Source organism: Tenrec ecaudatus, chromosome 4 (assembly GCF_050624435.1).
Source record: "Tenrec ecaudatus isolate mTenEca1 chromosome 4, mTenEca1.hap1, whole genome shotgun sequence".
NCBI lineage: Eukaryota > Metazoa > Chordata > Mammalia > Afrosoricida > Tenrecidae > Tenrec > Tenrec ecaudatus.
Window position 1 is genome coordinate 26,484,514 of NC_134533.1, and position 22,305 is coordinate 26,506,818.

A 22,305-nucleotide genomic window follows, 5' to 3' on the forward strand; every position below is an offset into this window, starting at 1 on the left:
ACATGACTAAAGCAGGGCAACCGCAGGTTCTTGATGTTAAAAAGCTGCAGTGAGCGGAGCATGAAACTCCCTACTCCGCGGGCACAGGGCCCTGCACTGGAGACCCCAGGGCTCAACGTCTGTTGAGCGAGAGCAGGACAGCTACAACACAGACTGCTGAGTGTGTGTGCACATGCATACATGCAATTATGGCAAGAGCCAGGAAGTGTTGTTCTTGAAGGCCCACAATGCCTGTGGCCACTCTGAAGTCACCACACTCCAGGGTCAGTATGACTGAAGGAGACCCAGAAGGAAAGAGGCTGTTTGAACAGAAACCCTTACTTCTGCATATTTGATACTGCATTCGTGGCAACACAGTGCTAGGGACCCTTCTAGAGTCTTGCCCCTGCATTTCAGGTATGTAGTCCACGGGGAGTAGGGGGATGGGGTAAGCACAGCGCCTAGAAAAGCGGTCAACTCCCAAAGAAGCATGTTTGGGAAAATGCTGAATCGAAAACCAAAGACACGATTCAATGGGCCATTGCCTTTTAATCAGCAACAAGATTCTAACCAAGTCAACTCTGGCTCACAGGAACCGTGATGGCACAGCGGGCTATGCACTGGACTGTTAACTGCAAGGTCAGCAGTTTGAAACCACCGTTCTCTACAAGGGAGAACTATGAGACTTTCTACTCCTGTGAAGACAGAGTATTAAAGTAGAAGTCTGGTGGTATACTGGATTACTCTGGGAGCTGCTAACCACACAGTCAGAAGTTCGAACCCACCAGTTCCTCCTTCAAGAGAAACAAATGAAAAATATCCACACTAGAGAAGGCAAAATAAAGAACTGGGGCCTACATTTCTGCACAACAAAAGACTTCATCAGAAGTGTCAACAGAGAACCAAGAGATTGAGAAAAAATATTCAGTAATAATACATCAGCTAAAGGGCTAATCTCCAAAATCTTGAGAAAAACATAACATCTTAACAACAACAACAATAAAATAACCCAATTAAAAAATGGGCACAGCATTTCAACAACCAATTTATCAGACAACATCCAGACAGCCAACCACCACAGGACGAAAGGTTCATGATCATTAGCAATAAGAGAAACACAAATTAAAACAACAATGAACTATCACCTCACACCGACACTTTTGGTAAAATTCAATAAAACAGAAAATAATAAATGTTGGAAAAGACAGGGAGAGATAAGAACACTTTCACATTGCTGGTGGGCCTGTAGGGTTGTAATCCGCTATACAAGCAGTATGGCACTCCCTTAAACAAAAGCAAATTCAATTACCTTATGGTCCAACAAGCTCTCTACTTGGTATATGCCCTAAAGAAATCAAGAGTACAAGACGAACAGATATATGCATACCTATGCTTACTGCAGCAACTTCCATAATAGCAAAAACATGGAAACAACCAAAACTCCCAATTATAGAGGAATGGATCAACAAGCCCTGGTACATTCATATTATGGAAAATTATGCATCAAAGAAAAATGACAACTCTCTTAAACATCGTAAGACAGCCCAAATGAGAGAACACTATGCTTAGTAAACTCAGGCAATCTTACAAAGACAAATATGTAACATCACAACAGTTTCAAGGAAAAACAAAGAAGAAACATGGTTTATATACCAACAGACAAGGCTTTGATGAATCTGAGGAAGCCAAGGACTGGAGTAGGAGCAGGGACGGGGGGGCGGGGAGGGGACAGGAACCGCGTAGATGGAGCATTTCGTAAGACACTGTTGTCCATCTCATTTCTTGACATGGCCTGTGTAAGTACACATACTACGCTCTTTACAAATGAACAAAAATCCCTCATCCTTCAAGCCTAAATGGTGGTCTGAGTGGATTGAGAGAAGAAAAAAAAAGAGGAAAAGTAACACCGAGATGCGCTTGGAGTCTTTAGTGACAAGCAAGCTCCACTCAAACAAAACAAAACAAAAGACGAGACTGCCGTTCCGTAAAGATGTAAAGTCTCAGACACCGAAAGGGCCACTGTGAGTCGCACTGACCCGATGGCAGAGAGTGAGTATGAGAGCGTTACCGTCTGAGTCCCACGGGGACAGTACCCCGCTGTCCTATCGCGTAGCGGTGAGTCGGCACCGACTCGATGGCAGGCAGTGAGAGGTTCCTGGCACCCAAGGGTCACCGTGATTTGGGAATGACTTGGTTACACCATGTAAGCCATTTTGACCTTGTGACCTCCAGAATCCCTGGACAGTCAGAGTATGAGAAGTTTGATCCTGGGATTTTTTTTTAAAGGACTGGAGCAGCAGAGGGAAATGGGGGTGTAAGGAAGGGCAGAAGAACACATATGAGGGAAAAAGGATGGTTCCCCCATCTCATTCGTACTTGCAAAAAATTATCTTACTTTCTGTCTCAGAATTTGTGACTAGTCCTCTAAAAATAAACCAAAAAAACCCAAAACTCACTGCCATCGAGCTGATGCCAACTCATCGTGATGCTACAGGACAGGGTGGAGCTGCACCTGTGCGTGCCCAAGACTGCAGCCCTCTACGGAGCAGAAAGACCCATCTTTGTTGGAAACGAGGAGGAAGCAACAGTAGTTGGACAATACAGTCTTGGTGATAGAAACAGAGCTGGGGATCACATGATAGAACCTGCAAGACCAACAATCTCATTGCAAATAACCTTTTTTCGACAACACAAAAGGCAACTAGAAACATGGACTTCTCCAGATGGGACACACAGAAATCAAACAGACCATGTCTATTGGAAGAAACCATGGAGAAGCTCAAGTCAGCAGCTGAAACCAGTCCAGAGGCAGACTGTGGAACAGACCGCCAATTGCTCATAAGTAAGTTCAGGCTGAAGGTAAAGAAATGAAAACAAGTCCACAGGCACCAGAATACAACTTTGAGGCTATCCCATCTGGATTTTAAGAATATCACATGAAGAGATGTAAGGCATGACACACTAATGACAGGCCTGAGGAGCTGTGAGGGACATCATTTATGAAGAAAGGGAAAGGTCATTAGCGGAGGAAAGAAAGAAAAGATCGGGGTAGCTGTCAGAAGAGACTCTGAGACTTGCTCTTCATCAGAGTAGCTAAGGCCAATGAACAGAAGAAAAAAACAGAAAAATTCAAAGAGCAGCTCAAGAAGGCAAAGTCAAATATAATAATCAAACGTGCAAAGACCTCGAGTAAGAAACCCAAAAAGGAAGAACACTCAGCCTTTCTGAAACCTACAGAACTCAAGGAAACATTCAAACCTTGAGTTGCAAGAGCGACAGTTTCCACGGGCAAAATACTGAATGAGGCAGCAGACATCAAAAGAAGGAAAGAATACAGTCACTGTACCAAAAAGTACTAGTTGACACTGACCTCTTTCAGGAGGTAGCAAATGAACAAGAACCAATGGTACTGAAGAAAGAAGTCCAACACACAGTGAAGGCACTGACCAAAAAGCAAGGCTCGGGGGATGGATGTCATACCAACTGAAATGTTTCAATCGGTCAATGAAACACGGGAAGCACCCACTCGTCTATGCCAAGAAATGTGCAAGGCAACTACTTAGCCAACTGGCTGGAAAAGATCGATATTTATATCCATTCCAAAGAAAGGTGCTCCAACAGAACGCATAGAGTATGTAACGTTATCCTTGAGAGCGCATGCAAGTAAGATCTTGCTGGCGAGCACCCTGCAGTTGCAGCTGTAAGTTGGAAAGGAGCTGCCAAGAAGCTCAGAAGAGGCCACGGAACAAGGGGGGTCACTGCTGACAGCAGGTGGATCTCGGCTGAAAACAGACGACCAAAGAGACGTTTCCTCGCATCTCGGTGATGAGGCAAAGTGTGGACGGCAACACGCTCTGGACAGCCTTGAGAAGAATGTGAATTCCAGAACATTGAACTGTGCTTATTGGACCCGTGCATGGATCACGAGGCAGTTGTGGGAACAGAACGAGGGAATACTGCATGGATTAAACTCTGGAAAGGTGTGCGTCGGGGCTGCACCCTGTCACCCCACGTACTCAATCGGTACGCTGAGCCAATCATCAGAGAAGCTGGAGTGTGTGAAGAAGAACTTAGCATCAGGATTGGAGGAAGGCTTGTTAACAAATTTCAACATGCAGAGGACACAGCCTTGCTTGCTGAAAGTGGGGAGGCCTTGAAGCACTTGCTGATCAAGGAGCATGGATTCCAACTCAATGTGAAGAAGACCAAAATCCTCATAACCGGACCAATAGCATCATGATCATCAGAGGAAAGACTGGAGCTGTCGGGGGTTTCATAGTCTTTGGCTCCACCATCGGTGCTCCCGGAAGCAGCAGTCCAGAGCTCCAAGGTCACAATGTGCTGAGTAGAGCTGCCGCGCAAGGCGTATTTAAAGTCGGGAAAGCAAAGACGTCACTGGGAGGACTAAGGTATGGGTGACCGAAGCCATGATATTTTCCACGGCCGCACACGCATGTGGAAGCTGGAGACTGAGTAAAGAAGACGGGGGAATTGATACCATTGAACTATGGTGTTGGCGAGGGAAGCGGAAAGTACCACGGACCGTCACAAGAATAAACACATCTGTCGCGGAAGAAGTACAGTCAGAATGCTCCTGAGACGCAAGGGCCGCGAGACTTCTCACATCCTTTGGCCATGTGGTCAAGAGAGACCGGTCCCGGGCGAGGGGCACCATGCTTGGCAGAGTGGAGGGGCAGCAAAAGCGAGGGAGGCATTGAACAAGATCGATCGACACAGTAGCCACAACCCTGGAACAAGCGAGAGGATGGTACTGCACACAGTGTGCTAGGAGCTGGAAGCCACCTGACGGCACCGAGGGACAAGAACATGTTGACTTCATGAAAATCAACAGCCGAGCCAGGTGCGCAGACAGCTCCACCCTAGGCACCCCAGTCCAGCTCAAAGGGGAAGGAACTCCTTGTGTCAAGGTTCTTAAAGATAAATAAATACAGCGAATGGATGAACTGTCTTCTCCACAGAGGATGCCAAGAGAGACGCAAGCAAAGAGAAACTCTTCTCCAGATCGGCAGGAGGACCACAGACTGGGCAAGCTGACTGCTGCTGACCCAAGCCCGCCTGCCTGCTCCCTGTCGCAAAACCTTACCAAGAACCCACAAAACAAACACCAAATTATCTCGGCACAAACCCCAGGCCCACTGCAGAAGTGCCCACGATGCCTGCTGCACGTCTGGCCCCCAGGATTCCCCGCAGTCCCAAAAGACAGTTGAGAAAGGAGGCAGCGGCTGCCTCTACATCTCTGCCGCCTCCTTTGGGCGGGCTCTCCTGGCACCTTCAGCTCAGAGTCAATGAAGGGGTGTGAAAATCACCACCTGAAATGACGCTCCTGAGAGCAACTGGAATTCAAAGCTCAAAGCAGTTACAACAGAAGGCTGGCTCAAGCCTATCTGCAATGCATGTAACAGCTTTCCCCCAGCACTGAGGCCAGCATCCAAGCCAAACAACCTCTCCATCCACCAGGTTCGGGAACTGAGTTGGGGAAAGGGGAGAGAAGCGGTGACCTGCTTTTTCTTCCGACAGAACACACAACCCATGTGATGAGAGCGAGAGCTCACTGGAACTGTCTGGTGCCTAGTCTAAGCATTTACTTAACTTCAAACCCAGCAATTAAGACTTAACATGCAACCCAACGAAAGAAGTATTTGGTTGGGTTGGAGAGGGAAAAGAAAAAGGTGGGGTGCGGGGTAGGCCAGGGAAGGGGAGGGAGGTGGCTACTGCTGCCTCTACTAATGTTCCCAGCAGCACACATGCTAACCACAATATTTCTTTTAGTAAATGCAGAGAAGTGAAAAACATCACTTTCGCCTCTAGTATATCAAAGCTTTGGACTGGCTTCTTTTTAATATAGGTTACGAACGTTGTACGTGAAAAATCAGATGCATCTGCTGGCAGGAGGCCTGGAGCTGACAGCCGCCACTTCCCAACTGTACGAACACCCACAGAAGATGCCCCGGTCTGTGTTCTCCCCCAACAGCCACGTGGCCAGAGCCCGTGGCCTGGCCTACACACCATGGGAGAAGGGGGGGTGGGGCTGGGCCAGTCTCTAAACGTGTCAGAATTAGAGCGTCATCGGTCAGGGGCTTGCTTTCTCCTCTAGAGCCAAAAATCTTCCAAAAACAAACTGAACTCGTGGTCACAAAATGACTACTACCTTTTCATCGGGTCCTCCCCCAAAAGGTAAACAACACCCAGCTCTGTGGTAAACAGGCTTGTGCTACTTACTGCCTTTCAGTCGGCTGATGTCGGGGCGGACGGAGCTGAGCAGGAACACAGAGACTTCTAGAACCTTCCTCGCAGTTTGTAACGATCCTTGACCAAATGAAGTGACTCAAATTCACAATAAACCATTCACCTTTAGCTCCAAGTGGCTAAGCAAGGTTACAAAGACGGTTTCTCTTGTGTTTGGCACTACGTCTGCCTGCAAGGTCAGTGCTGGCTCCTGACTCTCACTCTGAAGGCCAGTGGTCTCAGAATGCACACACCCATGCTGTGCTGTGAAGGCGGCAAAAACGCCTCAGAGCTGCACCACTACCTTCATAAAACACCCACGTCCAAAACCCAAACTCACCGCCCCCAGTCGTTTCCACCCAGGGCAGATTTACAGGGCAGGGTACAGAGTAGAGCTGCCCCCGAGGGGTCCTCTGGGGAAAGGAGAGGACGCCAAGTCAACTGTCAAAGGCTAAACCCAGTCCCCTCCACACAGTGCACTGTCCTGCCTTCCTGCCAGGTTCTCCACCCTTCAGCTTCCTCTTCTCCTGCTCTACTCAGAACTAAACAAACAGAACCAACCACCCCCTCCCCCCCCCCCCACCGCCAAAACAGCCGGCAGGCCCACCATTGCAGCCTCAGGCTGGTGGCTGGATGGCATTTGCAAACGGGAGAGCCCTGCTGTGGGTCAATATGCTCAGGCCAATGCGAGATGACACAATCCGCAAGAACGATGAAATACAAGAAGCCAGAAGGTGACTTCCCGAGAACCTTCCTAAGGACCGCGTGCTTCACTCTGAGCGCCCTGGACCTGACCTGCAGGCAAGAGATCTTACCCAAAGACCACTGGACAGAATACTCGGATCGATTCTACCTGGAACCACATTTCAAAGAGGCTATTGGAGAAAAAGGAGAGAGAAGACCGGGCCAGTAAGTATCATGGAAATCTGTGGGTGCGGCTGTCCTCAAAGCACTTTTATGAAATGTATAATTTAAAACCTATTCTGGACAGCAAATAGATTACTTTCAATACCTACTGTAATCTTAAAACAAACAAACAAATCTCAACACCAGGAAACACTGGCATTCTTACAGTGTTGGGAGGAAAATAAAACGTGGCTTCATCCTTTTAAACTTTAGGGAATAATCGAGAAGGCTTCTTTTACCACAACTAGTTGTTTACTCCAACTGTGGCTCCGGAATTGGAAAAAGAAAGTACACGAGTTACTCAGAGAACAAAAACTTCACTAAGGAGAACAAATCTAAACATTGCAGCAAGAGCGAAAGGATTCTCCTGAGGCAGATTCCGATTTACTTAACACCACCACAAATAAGGTCTCCTGCTCACCTCGCAGACTAGGGGCGGTCTCCTGGTAGTCGGTCGGGTTCAATGTGGCCAATTAAAAGGGAGCAGCCATAAAAAAGTAGCCGATCCTACTGTCAGGCAGGAAAGCAGACCTTATCAGTGACAGTAGGGCACATTACAGACTTCAAACCCATTCCTCGCTCTAATCCATCAGAGACTTCCTGGCTTTAATAGGCTATAAATGGCAGAAGCTTTGAAGTCCCTGGGATTAGGATCAGGAATAGACAGGCCGAAAGAGAAGCTAAATGCAGGTGGAACATACTCTTAGGTGCCCCGAATTAAAAACAAATCCAATTAATCAACTAGTCCTCCACCCGAGCTGCCCGTCAGCAGATGACAGGGGCGGAGCGAGTGAGGGTGCACCGGGGGGAGTGTGCTGAGCGCCCCTTTCAGGACGGGTCTCTTTCAGGACAGGACTGGAGGCCCTGAGAGGGGACAGAGGACGCTTAGCTGACTTTCCCAGTCAGAGGTGAGGCCAGCCCTGCCTTTGAAGGTGAGCACAGTATCACAGCAGAGATAAGGGGGGAGAAAACCAATGTCTTTAAAACTGAGTTTTCATGTAAACAGAGCAGCTGTGATGAGGGGGGTGGGGGGTGGCCTTTGATCCTGCAATTCCACAGCCCCCAAACACTAGTGGCTAAGGAGCATGCCAGGGGTTTGGAACTACATGGACCACCGTAGAGCAGGAATGAAATGAGTGAGGGAATTGGGGCCTCCAAGGACAGTTTGGTGGAAATACAGGACAATCCATCTGAAGCACAGGATGTGAACAGTTTGATCCCCCCTCGAATGAATCGAGCTGAGAGAGAGAGAGCTACTCCCAAAGCCCCCGACAGCTCGGCCTGATCACCCGTCTCCACAACGCATGAACTTACCTTCCGGAGGGTTCTTATTCTGATTATTCCAGACAACGAGCAGCTTGGAGAGACTGGGCACCTTGGATACTTCGGTGATGACCCGGAAGAGGCTCTCCACGCGGTCATAGGTGAGGACGATGGCAGTGAAGCCTTGCGACTGCGGGGGGATCAGCGGAAGGAAGAGCGGGTTGCTTACGCTGTTCCATTTCTGCAAGGAAGCAAAGGGCTTCAGGTGAGAGAAGGATCTAGAAATAGTGAGGCGTGAGGCGGGCACCGTTCTCGACATCAGGAAGAAGCCCTTACTCACAGAGGACGTGGCTTATACCATTCCCAGCCCGAGAGGCACGCAAGTTCTTCAAGTCCAGCCCTCTGCAGAGTGATACGGTACGGATGCCCTATAATTACAGGGTTGGCTTTGATACCCTTGAAAAAGAAATGTGGATTTTCTTCAATTTAAAACAATTTTTTTAATGTTTAAACATGGCAGGCTAAACACATGCATGCGTCTCCACTGTCTCCTGAAACCCATGCCAATGACCATGAATAAACAGAAAACGTTGTAAGTGGATGAGGCAGACGGGGAAATGGGAGAAGCCGCGCCCGTTGCTGAGCAATGCTCACTTCGCTCGGAAAGGCTGCCAGGGGCTAGAGACGTGACAACAAATGAGAAGGGAGCTGAAAGCGAAGCAGCTACGGGGCCCAGGGGGCTGGGGGTGGGGGTGGGGTTCAAAAGAAGCCCACAGTGCAAACTGCTGAACTCCACAAAAGCCTGGCAGTGCATCATGTGGTAAGAGGAGAGGCAGGATCGGGGACAGGAGGAGCGGTTAGAGGTACACATCCACAGCCCCTCCCTCTACCCCCCACCCCCACACCACCCTTGGGCTCCGCAGCCAGGCGACCCCTCCTGGTCCCTCACGCTGGCAGAGAGAGCCTGACTCGGAAAAGACGGACGGTCCCGACATGGAAACACTGGCAGAGCTGAGAGGAAAATACTGATTAAAATCTAGACTCTGAGGGATGAGCCCTCCTGTTCCCCAAATGTTGCCAGCCTGCTGCCCATCGCTGGAGAGGGAAGCCCCCAGGGCACCGAGCTGTGCTCCACACCAAGGCCTTCCCATCGGTTCTTCTGGAGCCCCCTGCTAACCATGAACAGGAGATCCTAGGTCACAAACATCTCAACAGCATCTTCTGCGTGGACGATAGAAACCAAATGAACAAACAAACAAAGAGGAAACAGACACACAACAGAATGCACGGAAGAACAAGAAAACAAATGATATCCTCAGCGTGATCAGGTTCTTCATCTATGCAACCCGAATTGTTATTTTTTATTTAAAACAATAAGAGCAGGGAGAAAAAAGCATGTATGGATATTGAAACAAGATAGCTGAAAGGTTTGTTTTTTTTTTAAGGGGTTAGGAGTGGAGGATAAAAATGATGAAATATTCCAGGGTGAGAAACAAAAAAACACATGAAAACAGGATAGAAAAAATGAGGGAATCCAAGAAGATCCACTGTCTACCTACCTGGTCCTTCTAAAAAAAGCAAGCACAGAATATGGAAGAAAACTATCCAAGAAAAGTTCTCAGAACAAACTGAGCGACACGGGGTTCACAGGTGAAAGGGCTTGATCACAATGAACTTAAAACAATGAGAGAGAGAGAAGTTGACACCATGAGGCATATCATTCCTGAACATTGGCAATAAAGGGGAATTCTCACAATATGCCAGTCCAGGCAAGTGACTTTAGTGTACCTACCTTGTAATTTACCCCATAGGTCTTTATTTTTACTTCTTTTTTAAAAAAACTCATTTTATTGGGGGCTCATACAACTCTTATCACAATCCATACATAGAGTTTTAAAAGTAACAATGTAGTTCCTCACAAAGCTATCCAGCATAGAAGTTAGAGTCACGGCGGAGGTTCCGGTTAATAGTAGCCTATGTACAAGAGAACAAAGTACCACCTGGTCGGGTGCCATCGCCAATCGTTCTGATCTTTGAGCACACTGATGCGCCACTGTGTCCACGTCAAAGGTCATCTTCCTTTGCAGTGCCCCACTACTTCACCAAGCAGGATGCCCTCCTCCGGGGGCTGCTCTCTCCTGACATGTCCAAAGTTCGTGAGATGAAGTCTCGTCATTCTTGCCTGGAAGGAGCATTCTGGCTGTACTTCTTCCAAGACAGATGGGTTGGTTCTTTTGGCAGTCCTGGTACTTTCAATATTCTTCTCCAGCACCATAATTCAAATTCATTGATTGTTCTTCAATCTTCCTCATTCAATGCCTGACTTTCGTGTGCATATGGGGCGATTAAAAATACCATGGTTTGGGTCAGGTGGGCCTTAGTCCTCAAAGCAACAGCTGGGAAATAATCTGCTAAGTGGAATCTCAAAACCAAACACACTGCCATGAAGTTGATTTGGACTCATAGTGACCCTATGCAGGGTATTTAGCAATGTACATCTTTATGGATGCAGACACCGCAGCTGTCTCCTATAGAGTGGCTGGTGGATTTGAACCGCCAACCTTGCCGTTAGCAGCCCAATGCTTATCTTACAGTGCCACCAGGTGAACTAAGCCAGATATAATAGTTCACATTTGGTACCATTCAATTTATATATCAGATATCCAGAATTCTTTCTTGCCTTGAGCATTATGATGCTCTTTCAAGGTCTGTAAGGGATCAAATGACAACAGCCACTTGAAAATGTAGATAGGAATCTTAGGGGGCAGTGACTTTTAAGTGATTTTATTTAGGTGGAGAATGGTTGCTGAGGGCCAAATCTTCAGCTCCAGAGGCTGGCTGCCTTTGGGCAGATGTCCCCACCCTCCAACCTTCTTCACTCATTCTGACCCGCTACTTCTCACTTGGGTTTGACAATTCATTGCAGTGGCCGCACACAACTCACAAACAGTGCTCACTCACGATCACGGGGCTTATTAGGGAAGTTAACGGGCTACAATTCAAATAAGAAATGCTCATGATACACTTGTTTCTTCTCTGCCATGCCAGCAGGCACACCTCTCTCTGGCCCTCAGCCTCTTGGCCTGGTCTCTGCCCTGCGTGGGCAAGGCTAGAAAGCTCTATGGGGGTTGCTAACAAATGCTCAAAGGGCATGCCACTCCACTGTCCTATAAGCCTTACGTCAAAGGCACTCAATTCTACCTCCGTGGTCAACAAACCCAGCTTCCTCAGTTAAGCGCCTCAAACACACTCCAATCCACAAGCCAACCTCCTGTCCAAAAGCACTCAGCTGTAGGTGCCCTGTGGTCTGGGAAGTTCACCACTTTCCCTCTCGCTCCAGGGCTCCGGGTTCTGCTGCTGCGGTTCCTCCGCTGCTTCTCGGGTGTCCTGGTTGTCTCCTGGATCAAGAAAGTTCAATGGGCAAGGATTTGCGTGTCCAAAGCATCTGTTCCACTCCTGGCTCTTCTCTCTTTCCTGCTTCTGAGATGGTTCCTTTTATACCCAGCAGGAGGGCACCCTTAACCCTGTGAACAATCACTCCCAGCTGAGTCCTGCAATCCCGCTAGCATCTTCCCTCACCTTCTTCTCCAGCAAGTCAGGAAAACAAAGGCTGCTTGTTAGGAGTAACAAAGACTATGGCTACAAGAGAGCCATCGAATTCATGACGGCGTTTCCCTGGCACGACTCATGACTGTCACCAATGTCCCTGAATTGTGCATGTAGAAACTTGAATGGGTGGTTTTTGTTTTGTTTTGTACATTCTCAGCAACAAGTTATACATTTTCTTAAAGAGATGTAAATATAAGCATAATCAGTGAGAGCGCTGAATTGGTTTCCCCTGGAGAGTAGAACTCAGAGTGGGTGACTAGAGAAAGGATTGTAGTACTAAGTTAATCACATGTATTACTTGGACCAAAAAAGAGAGAAGACGCTTTTTAAAAAGTGACTGAGTATGAAATGTCTGTCCACCCTTCCATGTCCTTCCAGTCTTTCATGCCCTCGGATTCCCAAGGTCCCAGATGAGCCTGAGCCTCATGCAGATCACTGACGGACATCCGTCACCACGTAGATGACAACAGCTGCTTGCCAGATGTAACAATGTGCGATAGGAAATGTACACCAGCACATGGAATACACATGGGACGGGAACTCATGGAGACGGAATGGGAATCCTGGAGTCCTAACGTAATCAGGATATTAAAGCCAAAAGGTCTACAACATGCCACAATTTGATTTTATAACCAAGAGACACCATAGGAAAGGTCGTCTTCTCAATGTTGACCTCTTGTTTGCATGGCATCACCTTTTGACATTAAGTTGTCACCTTAGGAAGGTACCTGGATCCGAGTATTTGTACCCTAGCATCTTTTGCTGGAGATAATTCAAAAACGGTTGCAGCAGTGCATCCACAGGGAACTACTGGAAATCCAAGCTAGATTCAGATGTCGTGAAATGAGGTGTATCATTGCTGATGTCAGACAGATCTTTGGTGAAAGCAGAGAATACGGGAAAGGTGTTTACCTGCGTTTTGTTGACTATGCAAAAACATTTATTTGTGTGAGCTATTATGGACAACGTCTCAAAGAATGAGAATTCCAGAACACTTCATTGTGCTCCTATTGCACCTGTACATAGACCAAGAATAAGGAGACACTTCGTGGTTTGAAATTAGGAGGGTGTGTGTCAGCCTTTCACCATCCTCGTTCAATCTGCATGCTGGGTAACAGTCCAAGAAGCTGAACTACCTGAAGAGCACGGCATCGGGACTGGAGAACGACTCATTTATCAACTGGAAATATGCCAAGGACGCAACCTTGCTTGCCGAAAGTGAAGAGGACCAGAAGCACTTCCTGATAAAGAAGGCAGACTGCACCTTCAGAACGGACTACAGCTCAATGCAGAGAAAATAAAGCCCTTCAACTGGACCCATCAGCACCACGGTGATAAACAGAGCGGAGACTGCAGATAAAGAAGGCAGACTGCACCTTCAGAACGGACTACAGCTCAATGCAGAGAAAATAAAGCCCTTCAACTGGACCCATCAGCACCACGGTGATAAACAGAGCGGAGACTGCAGATAAAGAAGGCAGACTGCACCTTCAGAACGGACTACAGCTCAATGCAGAGAAAATAAAGCCCTTCAACTGGACCCATCAGCACCACGGTGATAAACAGAGCGGAGACTGCAGATAAAGAAGGCAGACTGCACCTTCAGAACGGACTACAGCTCAATGCAGAGAAAATAAAGCCCTTCAACTGGACCCATCAGCACCACGGTGATAAACAGAGCGGAGACTGCAGATAAAGAAGGCAGACTGCACCTTCAGAATGGACTACAGCTCAATGCAGAGAAAATAAAGCCCTTCAACTGGACCCATCAGCACCACGGTGATAAACAGAGCGGAGACTGCAGATAAAGAAGGCAGACTGCACCTTCAGAATGGACTACAGCTCAATGCAGAGAAAATAAAGCCCTTCAACTGGACCCATCAGCACCATGGTGATAAACAGAGCGGAGACTGCAGATAAAGAAGGCAGACTGCACCTTCAGAACGGACTACAGCTCAATGCAGAGAAAATAAAACCCTTCAACTGGACCCATCAGCACCACCGTGATAAACAGAGCGGAGACTGCAGATAAAGAAGGCAGACTGCACCTTCAGAACGGACTACAGCTCAATGCAGAGAAAATAAAGCCCTTCAACTGGACCCATCAGCACCACGGTGATAAACAGAGCGGAGACAGCAGATAAAGAAGGCAGACTGCACCTTCAGAACGGACTACAGCTCAATGCAGAGAAAATAAAACCCTTCAACTGGACCCATCAGCACCACGGTGGTAAACAGAGCGGAGACTGCAGATAAAGAAGGCAGACTGCACCTTCAGAATGGACTACAGCTCAATGCAGAGAAAATAAAGCCCTTCAACTGGACCCATCAGCAGCACGGTGGTAAACAGAGCGGAGGCTGCAGCTATCCATGATCTGTGGTACTGGAGGCCTTTCGGCTACTTCCTGTGCCTCGCTTCCTGGAAAAGTCTGCCAGCTTTGCATGGTGGTCACTTGTCTGAGTCTCTCTCTTTTTTTTTGGGGGGGGGGGAGGATGTGAACTGTAATTTTCTGTTGTCTCTGAAACACTGTGGTGTTTTTGCTTACGTTTTTTATTGTGATGATTTTACAATGGTCATATCCTAGCCATCCACCACCTGCCTCCTGGCGGGAATGACCAAGATTGTGACTGTGTGTGCAATGTTTGCTGTTGGTGCAGCACAGTTTGAGGGCAGGCTGGGCTGGTGTTTGTGGCTCGTGATCTAGGATCAGGTGGACCAGGAGTGGGTAGTGGCCCTTACCTTGCAGGTGTGGCTGTAGGAGGTACAGCTGAGGCTGGGCTGTGTGGGCATAACTGGTGTCTCCTATCTTTCTTCATGCCAGATTCTGGTGTGTGTCAGGCCACTGTCTGGGTGGAACGCTGCTTGCGAAAGTTCGAGATGGCTGTGCTGCATCAGGCTAGTTGTCAATTCACCCATCTGCCTCCTCTCTCGTCACCTCTGCTCAGCTTCTTCTAGTCAGTATTCATCCACTTCTCAATCCTTTCCTCTGAAGCTTAGGGTTTCCAGGATTACCCTCCCTTTCATTTGGTCTCTTGTTATTTGTTGTACCGATGTGTTCTAACGCGGCTGCCTAGTTGGTTGGCCGTCTTGCCAGGAGCCGACTCCCAGGACTCACTATTTGACTCCACACTAAAGATCCACGGAAGCAGTGGTCAAGAACCTGAACAGCAAATTGCATCAGCCACGAACAGCACATTGCATCGGGTAAATATGGTGCAGAAGACTTCGTGTAAGAGTTGAACAGCAAAGGATAAGAAAGGGGAGGGCTAAATGGAGCCTGCTCCAGCCATCACCTTCTCCAGGGCCTCGTGCGCATGTGAAAGCTGGCCTCTGAAGAGTCGGGGCATCTGAACTACGTGTGGTGGTGTTGGAGTACACGGACTAGATCACAGACTGGGGGAAGAGCAAACAAATCTGTCTTAGGATCATTACAGTCAGGGTGCTCCCTAGAAACATGCTCGCAGGAGGGGCCAGTCCCTGGAGGAGGACGCCAAGCTTGGCAAAGCAGAGGTTCAGCGAAAGAAGAAGAAGAAGATGATCTTCAATGCTGAGAATTGCTACAGTGGTTGAACAGCAGGCTCAGCAGCAGTGAAGACCAAGGGCCGGGCAGTGTTCCACTCTGGTGTCCACAGGCTCCCTGCAGAGTTGACTGCACAGAGCAACTAAAACAGCAATATCTGACTACACTTCTAAGCACCCCTTTGAGTTTTCTGCCCCAAGTTTGATCCCTCAACTCTTCTGACTTTAAAGGAGGCAAGACAAGAAGTAGATCAATGCTCAGGTCACAACTGACCTCCAAGGTTCATGTTCTACCTGTTACCACCACTTCCCACCGGCTCTTCAATGCCCACTTGAAACATACTACTTTAAATGGAAAGGAAACAAGACCACTGAAAGAGCTGTGTAAAACAATTTAAGGCATGATATTAAAATGGCCAAGAGTCACTTACTAAGGACACTTAGTCGGTGTACTTCCTAAGGGCAAGGGACTGCGCTCAGTGTTGTTGTTGTTTTTACATATATTATCTCACTCCAGTCTCACCACAATCCCCAGATACAGTTATTCGTTCCATTCTACAGATAGGAAACTATAGATTTCAGATAGAACAATACTGAAGGTCTTATAACTTCTAAGTGACGGAACTGGGCGGGAGCCCCAGGTGATCAGGTTCCTGTGTGGCAGACAGTGGTGCATGGCCTGTGCCTGGGTCCTCCAGCCATATTCAGACCCAGGCCAAGGGTCTGCATCACCGTTTTCCGGACTTGGAAAGTGGACTGTGGGAAACAGTGGGAAGAATGAGAATCCACTCCTTCTAGATCCTCCAAGACAAAAATGTTGCCTGTCCTTTATCCTTGGGAGCGAAATCAAGGCTAGCTGGCAAAAACCGACCCCCAGCACTTTGCTTTCGGAAGGTATGTGGAAGGAAAGCACAGTAAATATATAACGCTGACACACAGTGGTCATGAATTCTAAGAGGGTGGATACACGCACAGAAGGAAAAATGATTACAGCGCCAACAAAATGAGGTCTGTTCCTTGGGAGAAGGGGGCATGCCAGCACATGGGAATGTCCGGACTACACCAAAGGGAGATGCAAAGCTTCGTTTCGGGAAACAAATCTCAGCATTGACGCTGGGCGCCTCCAGAAAGTGCCACAACTCTCCTTTCCAGGGACTGCCAGGGAGATGGAAGCAGAGTCCCTGGCTAGACAGTCGATCGGGTCTCATCCCAGATGCAAGTCCCTTTGGGAACAGGATGTTTCGAGAGGGGAAAGGAGAGGAAGGAATGGCGGGGCGGGAAGCGGCGGCAGCACTGGCTGGTGGTGTTTTTCCACACTCCCCACATGCATCCCACGTAGCCTTTGGACAGGGGCGGAGCAGCAAAGGCAGCGAGCAGAGCGGACAGGGATGTGACTGCAGTGATATTTTAAGTGGAAGCCGGTAAAGGAGAACCACCAGAACCAACAGTCTCCCAGAAAACACGGGTATTTCTACCAACAGGAGGTAACGCATAAGCTACGGGCCCCAATGGATGACGATGCCAGCCAGGTTCCTGGTGTAGGAGGCTAGTGCCAGGCACCTCAAAGTCAGGTCGCCTGGCTGCAGTCAGTTTTGGAGTCACAAAGGCTCAATTTCCACCCAGGGATTTCCATGCTCCTGCCATGTGACCCGGGCAACACGTTTCAGCCCTCAGATGTCTCCGTCGAGTCCGGATACGACTCCTTCCCCTGGTTGTTAACAGAGGTAAGTAAATGTGATTACACAAGCAAAGGAACGCACGGTACAAAAGTCCTTGCTAAGTAAGTCATCTGGAGCTCATAACTATTTCTCTGGGTTTCCCTTGCTGCATCTTTCAAAACCAGAGTGGGGGCAGCCGACACGTGAGGTCCTCTCAGCACCTAGAATTCTAAGTGAAACCCTCTTTTCTCTCTGTCTTTAGCGACCGCCATCAAGTTTTAAGCGTCCTGGTTTCTTTTCCTTTACTTCTTCCTCTCCCAATACACTGAATGTGTTTCCACAAGTCCCTCTTTTCCTTCCGATTTTTTGCACACTTGAGAGCCCGCCAACAGGAGCCAGGAATGGGGAACCACACCCGGCACCCAGCGCAGCAGTGCCGAGGGGACCTCAACAGAAGCGTGTTTAAAAAATGAGTCTGGAGCACACCCACACCCCAAGACACAGTCTTTGTGCTTTCTTTATGGACACACCTGGGTCATGGATGTCCATCGAGAAGAGTGATGTGGTTGGTCCAGAAATGGTTTCCAACTTAGTGAATTCATTCCACCAGAAGTTCCCAAGCCTCTTCTCGTGCTGGGCATTACAAAGATGTGGAGAGTTTTATGGGGATATTTAGAGGCAGCTTGAATATGGGCCCAAGTTTACTACTTTTATGACCTGTAGGGCTACTTCTCTAAGTGCCGGCTTCCTTGTCTGTAAACTGGGAATCATGACAGTACTTTCCTCCCACGATGAGGATGATGATGATGCATGTGGCTGAGTAAGAAAGCACTGCTACCAGGGCTCCAAACCCATACCTGTACAAGTTATTCTAAAGAAACCAGTTCTCTGACATCAATGGATGGTGTTTTCCAATACACCTGTCTGCTGGACAGGTGAAGCCTTAATAAAAAACACAAATAAAGGTCTCCTCCCAACAGTGTCCCTAGGCAGGGTATCTGCTGGGCCAGCTCACTTCAAGGCAGAGAGTCAGCTCAAAAGGTAAGGATGACCATTATTTTTTTTTGGGGGGGGGAAAGATTCCATAGAAATGATTTTAAGAGATATTCTTGAAGACACAGGGTGATCACAGGGACTTAAGAAGTTATAGGGCGTTTGAAAGATGCATTGGTGGTGAATAAGCTGGGAAGGATGCACCAGGAAACATTTTCCTGTCACAGCCATGCCCTGGCTCATTCTCTGAGGGCACCAAGGGCTGTCCTAGGAGAACATCGTGGAGAAAACTTTGTCCCTTCCACTTGTCAGCCTTCTTCACCCTTCCTCTGGTTTCTGAAACTCCACCAACATCGAGAAGGGGCCTGGTCTGCATCCCTCCAAGATGGGCAGGCTGCTATTTTTTATATGTACTCCCCAAAGCACAGAATTCTCCGAGGAAGGAGGAGAGATATGAAACTGCAGCTTTCAGAAGGGTATAGACCCAGATGGGGGCTATGTGGAGAAACAATGGTGCCGCGTCTTGATATTTTTGTCTAATGAAAGTTCTCCTGACTTCTCGCAGTATTTCTCGACTCACTCTGGTTTGCAGCAGAGGGCCTAACCCAGAGCGTCACAGATGGCAGCTTCCAAGCGCAGACACTCCCAGCCCTGCTCAGTGTGTGATCCTGCAGGGGAAACACTGGCAGTAGGGAGGCCACCTCCTTCCTACACAGTCTTAGCGAGTTGGGCAGTTTGAAACCGCCAGCCGCTCCAAGGGAGGAAAGCGGGGCTTTCTACTCCCATGCAGTTACAATCTTGGAAACTCACAGGTGTGGTTCTACTCGGCCCGATACGAGGAAGTGTCGACTCGATGGCAACGAGTTTGGTTTGGCTTTTTTCCCTCAGAAGGCTCCAAATCTGGTGGGTCCGACAGCCAGGCACAAAGATAAAGTGGAATGCAGAAAAGCAACAGCTAAACAAATGCCCATGCTCGCTGCCGACTCATAGCGACCCTACAGGACACAGTAGAACTGTCTCTGTGGGTTTCTGTGACTGTAACTCTGTACCGGTATAGAAAGCCTCATCTTTCTCCTGAGGAGCAGCTGGTGGTTTTGAACTGCTGACCATGCAGTGAGCACCCCAATGCGTAACCACCATGCCTCCTAGCAAGCACTAAAGCAAGATCTTAAGATCTCACAGAAGGGTGGGTGAGGCCCAAGCCCCTGAAGCCGCAGCAAGAGGAGGCTGGCAGGGCAACAGGAATAAGACAAGTCTGGCGACAGAGAGATTCAAGGAGGCTCCCGAATGCAAGGGAGGAAGCGGGCAGGAGAGGAGGGCAGAGACCGGCAAGTCAAGCCACGCCATGAAAAGCCTTGGAAACCAGAGTTGGTTGTTTGCTTGTATGTTAAGGGATATGATCAGCTCTCTGGCAACTTAAAAAAAAAAAAAAGAATTCCTGAATATGGTTGTTCTGATCAATTCAGACGGCAACCTTTGCCGTTTGAGGGCTTCTCAGGGGGAAGGCGGCTGAGGCTTCACCTCGCGTACTCTGGACAGGCTGTGAGGCTCGGCCCGGCCCCGGAGACAGGCGTTCTGCTTGGTAAAGTGGAGGTCCTCCGCGAGATGGGCTGGCCCCGTGGCTGCAGCAGTGGGCTCTGGCACGGGAACAAAGGTGAGGACGGAGTGGGACCATGTAGTGCTGCGGTGCGCCCCGTGGTGCGGTGTCACTAGGGGCTGGAAGTGACTCGGTTGGTGGCACCCACTCACGACAGTGCATTTGTGTTCTCTTCCCAAAGGTCCCACGTAGGAAATGCTGCTCGGCAGCTCGGCTTCTGTGCCTGCACCCTAGCGATGTGGTTGGCCCTTGGCGCATGGGGGGCTACTCTCACGGGAGCAGTGCCCTCACATAGACACCCGCTCCCAGAGAGCAAGGACACTAACCCCCGAGGGAAAGGAGAAGAAACCAAACGTACAGGGGAGGCGACATTTCAAGCAACAGCAATTAGTCGGCTCTGCAATACCTTGAAGGACTGACCCCCTGCTGGCTGACCCAAGAGAGTCTACAGTCTGGGACCTCTTGACCCCACTTTCGGCAGGAAATCAAGCCAATTCAGGCCTCCATAATTTACCCGAGACTCTGACTTCTGCCAGGGAAAATGCAAACAAGACTGGCAATTAACTCAGCTGCTCGATTCAGCCTCCGCTCGGCCAGAGTCCGGCAGGAACCGGGCACCCGGCAAGCAAGAGAAAAGACAAAGCCTGTCGGGCGTAGCTGCCGTGGGGATGCTGGCCATCCACTGGACGAAGCTGTTCACGCAACGATGGAGGAGGCCCCCACAGGAGCAGCGGGGCTCACTCTGACCAAGCCCCGGCACTGGGCCGAAATGCCTTGTTCATCTCTCACCCACCTTCCCATCTCACAACGAATGCTCATTACAGGCGAGCCCCTGGCTTGGGAAACGCAGGCACATCAAAGGAACCTCAGCGCCCTGGGAAGTGTCAGGGCCGGTGCTGGTGTTTGAGCCGGTCTGTCAAACCGCAGCTTCTGGAAAGCTCCGGCGTGCGAGCTCACGGCACGCAGACAGACCAGCAGCCAGCTTTCAGGATGTCCTGGAAGGCAGGCCAGGGGAGACTACACCCCATCAGCTATCAGCTCAGAAGGGGGGGTTCTCCTGTCACAGACAGTCAGATAGACGCCAGCCACTAGTCTGCCCCTGTGGTAAGCTTGCTTGCACAAAGGACATTACCTGTGTCCTTCCTGCAATCCCACGTCCCTTTCTTTCAGCTGAATGCCCACGGCAGCCCTCTATGAGCCTCAGCAAAACCATTCTAGCCGAGATCACTAGTGAGAAGACAGAGGAAGGTGGGGGGCTGGGGGTGGGGTGGGGTGGGGAGCGTGGCCTTTGTGGGCCAGTCTCAAATGTTCTTGCTAAAGGGAGCTGGGAGTTGTCAAAAGTCACGAGCTCGGAAAACCACATTTCATTACCAACTCGGGGGCTCTTTCAACCTTAACAGGGCCAAACTTCAGCCCCAGCCCGGGAGAAATCCAGCTGCCATGGAGGAGGGCTCCAACTGGAATTCCTCCCACTCACCAGACCACTGTGGGCACCTTTATGGGCTCCAGTGACACAGCTGTTAAGCACTCAGTTGCTAATTGACAGGTTGGTGCTTCAAACCCACCAGCCAGCCATCCCGTGGGAGAAAGCTATTTGCTTCTGTCAAGATCACACCCTTGGGAACCTTATGGGGGCCGTTCTACTCCGTCTTTAACAGGTGCTGCTAAGAGGTGGAAGTGGCCTGAAGTCAACAGGTGTGGTTTGGTTTGGGTTAGGAATAACTATGAATAACTTCCTGCGAAACCAAGGCACCTACTAAGCCAGCAGTTCTCAACCAGTGGGTCGCGACCCCTTTGGAGGTCAAGCGACCCTTTCACAGGGGTTGCCCGATTCATAACAGTAGCAAAATTTCAGTTATGAAGTATCAATGAACATAATTTTATGGTTGGGGGTCATCACAACATGAGGAACTCTATTAAAGAGGTGTGGCATTGGGAAGGTTGAGAACCACTGTACTGAGTATTGGATTGTATATGACCATAGAAGTCACCGTAGAAAGGAGGAGGGGACAGGTGTGCTACATTGAAGCTTCGGAGCATCTAGCAGTGGATCAGCGGTACCTATCCCTACCTTGATGGGAAGGGCCGTTCCGCTGGTTGTTGGAAGTTAGCAGCCCTTACCTCAATGTGGTTTCAATTATGAATTACCAGACTGAAAGGGGAGGGGGCTGATTTATTCTTTTTTTTCCCTTCAATTATGCATGATATGTTTCCACGGAAGACTTTGAAAAGTTTTTCATCATGCCTCTCATCCTGAAGTGGTCAAAGGGCAACACCGAATGGAATTAACCCTTTGGGTTCTCCTCTAGGCTCAAAAAAGACACCCTATGGAGAGATGGGGGCCAAAGTCTTAGAAGCCAACAAAGCAAGGAAAGGGGTAAGCATGAGGATCACATTACTAAGGTGAAGAACGGTGGTGTCCCTCGGCCAAAATGGTGAGATGGCATTTATGCTAATGGTTACTGGGAGATGTGCAAGGGGAAATCTGTAACCTGGCCCATGCTTCCCTAACCATTAACCCCCTACAGCCCCAA

The 22,305-nt window shown here is 49.1% G+C and overlaps 1 protein-coding gene across 2 annotated transcripts in view; it reads right to left on the reverse strand.

The window, feature by feature from the left end:
* The window catches only part of EXT2 (exostosin glycosyltransferase 2), a 142,224-nt gene that overhangs the window by 41,897 nt on the left and 78,022 nt on the right, over positions 1-22,305 (reverse strand). For both annotated transcript variants that reach the window (XM_075545851.1, XM_075545850.1), the window contains exon 9: positions 8,446-8,635. In XM_075545851.1, coding sequence (XP_075401966.1) covers positions 8,446-8,635 — 190 coding nt within the window. The remainder of the gene's footprint in view (positions 1-8,445; positions 8,636-22,305) is intronic.